Source organism: Frankliniella occidentalis, unplaced genomic scaffold (assembly GCF_000697945.3).
Source record: "Frankliniella occidentalis isolate FOCC.00 unplaced genomic scaffold, Focc_3.1 Scaffold163, whole genome shotgun sequence".
NCBI classification, from domain to species: domain Eukaryota; kingdom Metazoa; phylum Arthropoda; class Insecta; order Thysanoptera; family Thripidae; genus Frankliniella; species Frankliniella occidentalis.
The window spans coordinates 233,518-237,081 of record NW_026267289.1 but is presented as its reverse complement, the minus strand read 5'-3'; the positions used below and the strand labels follow the sequence as shown (position 1 = coordinate 237,081).

General features: G+C 43.6%; 2 protein-coding genes across 2 annotated transcripts in view; one reads left to right on the top strand and one right to left on the bottom strand.

Moving 5' to 3' along the window:
* LOC113209067 (protein FAM102A) overlaps nt 1-3,564 on the bottom strand; it is a gene marked incomplete in the record, with an annotated part of 51,457 nt that overhangs the window by 11,712 nt on the left and 36,181 nt on the right.
* LOC113209042 (uncharacterized) lies at nt 855-3,330 on the top strand. Its single transcript, XM_026426378.2, has 2 exons — nt 855-1,015; nt 1,986-3,330. The coding sequence occupies exons 1-2, from the start codon at nt 994-996 to the stop codon at nt 3,137-3,139; spliced, it is 1,176 nt and encodes a 391-aa protein (XP_026282163.1). The 5' UTR covers nt 855-993; the 3' UTR covers nt 3,140-3,330.

The following is a 3,564-nucleotide window of genomic DNA, read 5'->3' as shown; positions in this document are numbered from 1 at the left end:
GGGGGGGGGGTGCCGTCACGTGACCCTGAACTTCCCATGCAACACCAACCACCACGTGGGTGGGGCGGGGGAGTAATCCGGGTCACTTCACAGGGCGGGGTGCGTGCCGCCCCTGCACAAGGAGCCGGCCTCCTGCAAGCGACACGGCCGGGGGAAGGCGCAACGTCAAACAATAGCTAATTCAAAAAATAATTTGTATCTACGATTTATAGAGTGTTTTGTAAATTTAAGACAGCCCATTCTTGCTCGTCAATGAATTCCAAGTCGATACACTGTGCTTGTTGTTTTTTTTTTTTACAATGTTAAGTTGCACACTTCATACAAACATTTTCTGTAAGCAGCACGGATACTAACACATCGTCAAACACGTCACTGAGTCTGGTTTTGCGATACTTTTAACACAAAACCATGCGATAACTGGTGTTTTGCGATTCCCACGCTAAAGGGCATGATAACTCCAAACAATGTGATAAAAGTATTGCATTATTGTGATGAAATTATCACAAAAATTATTTTATTACATTTTTTGTGATGATTTTATCACAAAAATGTGATACTTTTATCACATTTTTTGGAGTTATCATACCCATCATCGTGGGAATCACAAAACACCAGTTTTCGCAAAAATTGAGTAAAAGTATCACACAGCGGATTTCAGTGCACCTTGCGCCTCGCTCATCAGACAGCAGACAACCGGAGAGTAACGAGAATAACAAACCCGACGAGAACAATCGGGAACATTCGTTGGACAACCTTGAAACCAGACGAAACCCGATGAGGAACAGGTTAAGACAGGTCTGATGACGTCGATCGGCAATGCAGACCAAGGCAGATAAGATAAGAGCAGGTAGCCAATGGCGAGCTCACCGGCCTGCGGATTAAGTAGTGCTGCACCAGTGTCATTGCCAGTGTGGTGCAACGTACGGAAGGGTGCAGACGTGTTAGAGGCTTTACTTGTCAACGTGGTGTGTTGTATAGTGATTGACTGAGATCATGGCGACCGCTGCAGTCCGAGGTGAGAGAGATGTATTAGCTTTGTACCCTGGAAACAAAAGTGTGCAGCTTGGCATGCACAAGTTAGCGTTCGACTCTATGATGCACACTCACTCCTAGGTGTTGGAAATTTGAATACTTAAAACTTAAAAGTGTTTAACAGTGGACTTGAATACTCAAAAGGATCAAAAGCTTAATGGCCAACCCTGTATTTGGTCACTTTTAAATGTTTAGTTCAACTCTACTGTCAAACACTTGTCAGTATTCAAATATCCATGGATTGACTGCAGACAAGCACTTAAAACTGCACCACGCATTGTTGAGCACTCGCGTGCACGCAAGTTGCAAAATGAGGTATTTTAACGGATAGAAGAAATGAAGAATCCCCAAGATGGCCGCCTTTAGAACATAACAAAACCAGCAATTCTTTTAAAACTAGTCTCGATTTAGCCCTTAAATTTGTCTAAATGTAAAATGAGTAAGTGCAAAAAAATTTAACCCCTTGGGACCTCACACCAAGCGAATTTATAAGAAACGTCGTCTGCTGTTTTTTTATGTTCTGTGGCGGCGATCTTGGGGATTCTTCATTTCTTCTAACCGCTAGAATACCTCATTAATTTATAAGTGTAAAGGGACCCTCTGTAAATCAAACTGCATAGTAAAATATGCCAGTTTTAACTGCGAGATTATAAAGACTTCTATACTTCAAACTGCAATTTTCTGACCATGAAAGAAACTGTTGAGTCTTTGTGCACACCCAGAACATTTGTTCATTGATTCAACAACAATTTTTGATTTTATTTTAAGGATTTTTCATTTTTTTCAACTTCTGATTTTTTAAAACTTTAACGACAGATTTCCCTTGCTTCAAAATTTTGACTTTGAAATAAAGGATATGGCCAAAGATTCAAAGAACACATTATCTGGGTGCATGGTGAACTTCTTTTGATCACCTAGTTTAACCGATACTTTTTTCATGCTTTATATTTTAGACCCAGACGATACTAGCAAGAAGAAAAAACTACAGAATTCATATGAAGCAGTCGGCGAAGGCTTTAAGTATTTTGCGATGCCTCGTTCGGTGTCTTTACAAGCCATGTCAACAGTAAATCGCTTTTGGATTATTTGGTTAGCTACTTTGGTACGGACACTTTCAACAATTGTTCATACTGATAGCGGAGCTGCCTTTCTCTTGGCACGTAGGAGAAGGTCGCTTCTGTTCGTAGAGGAGAGTGAGAGCCTTACTAAATATCAAAGACCGCTATACACCGTGCACTTCATCGTGCCGAACACGCCTGCAGCGGGCAAAAGGCCCAGCTGGCGCGGCCCTAATTGGCTTAAAGGCTTCTACTCGTTTTTATTCACACAATTTAAGTTCAACAAGGGGCATCTGGTGCCACGCGCCAACATGACCTCTCGGGAAGACCAGGAAATGACAATGGAACTGGAAGACAATATCGTCCCCATAGACATGGCAGTCAACGCGGGCAACATGGAGGCGGTGGAGAAAAGCCTGCGGAATCTGGCGGACCAGGAGGGCGAGCTCGTCGAATACACAGGCTGGCTCGGGGAGTTGTACCTCTGCAGCATCGAGGATGCGATCGTAGAGATAGAGAAGTTCGTTCGGGATCGCGGAGAGACGACCACCATCGAGGAGATTAAAAAGTACATCGCATCATGCAACGGGCGGATCTCCGTCCCCAAATACCTGTACAAGCTGGTCCTGCGCAAGGACACCTACAAGTTCGTAAGCTGCACAGTGATCAGCAATGATGTCAATCAAGCCACTGACGACCCGACCCTCCCCAAGGTGGGGCCGAAGCCGAAGGGTATGAAGAACGTCGCTTGGAACGACCCAAAGAAGGGGCTGACGAGATGGCTGACTGAGGAAGAGTTTTATAAGTGGTCGAAAGAGCATTTCCCGGACGATTTCACTCCACAAAAATGTATAAAGGATGCCAGAAAAGACAAATCAAGGCAATCAAAAGGGTTAACGTTCGACACAATGAGTCCAGTAAATTTTGAAGAATACATGTTCCCGATGCAGGAAAAAAACATTGTCGGGGAAAATAAAAATATACGCGATTGCTCCTCAGATCGAACTTGTTCGCCATTGTTGGAAATGTTCAGTACTCTGCAAATATAACTGTAGAACAAGATGTCAGTTTTAAATGCGAGACTCCTGTAAACTTGTTGACGCTTGTTGGCGTATTATAAAGCCAAAATATTCAAACAGACTACAGTTTCGTGCTATTATTTTTGTTAAGGGTGATGGTAATTATATTGCAAGTGTGTTAACTTTTTGTGCGTTCAATAAATAACTTGGTGTTGGTTTAACTTGTATGTCATTTGTTTATATTCCCAACACAAAAAGCCAATCTAGGACAGAAATTGCGCGGGTGCAAACGGCAAAGAGGCAACATGACGTCTCCACCAATCGGTAGCAGAGTGGGGTGCTGCAGCTGTGAGTCACACCGACAGCTGGCGGGAAAAGGCGAGGGAATGTTGGCGTCGCGGTATGGCGTCACTCACAACAAAACGTTCTTTCACAGTAAAGGAGAGGGAGGGGGG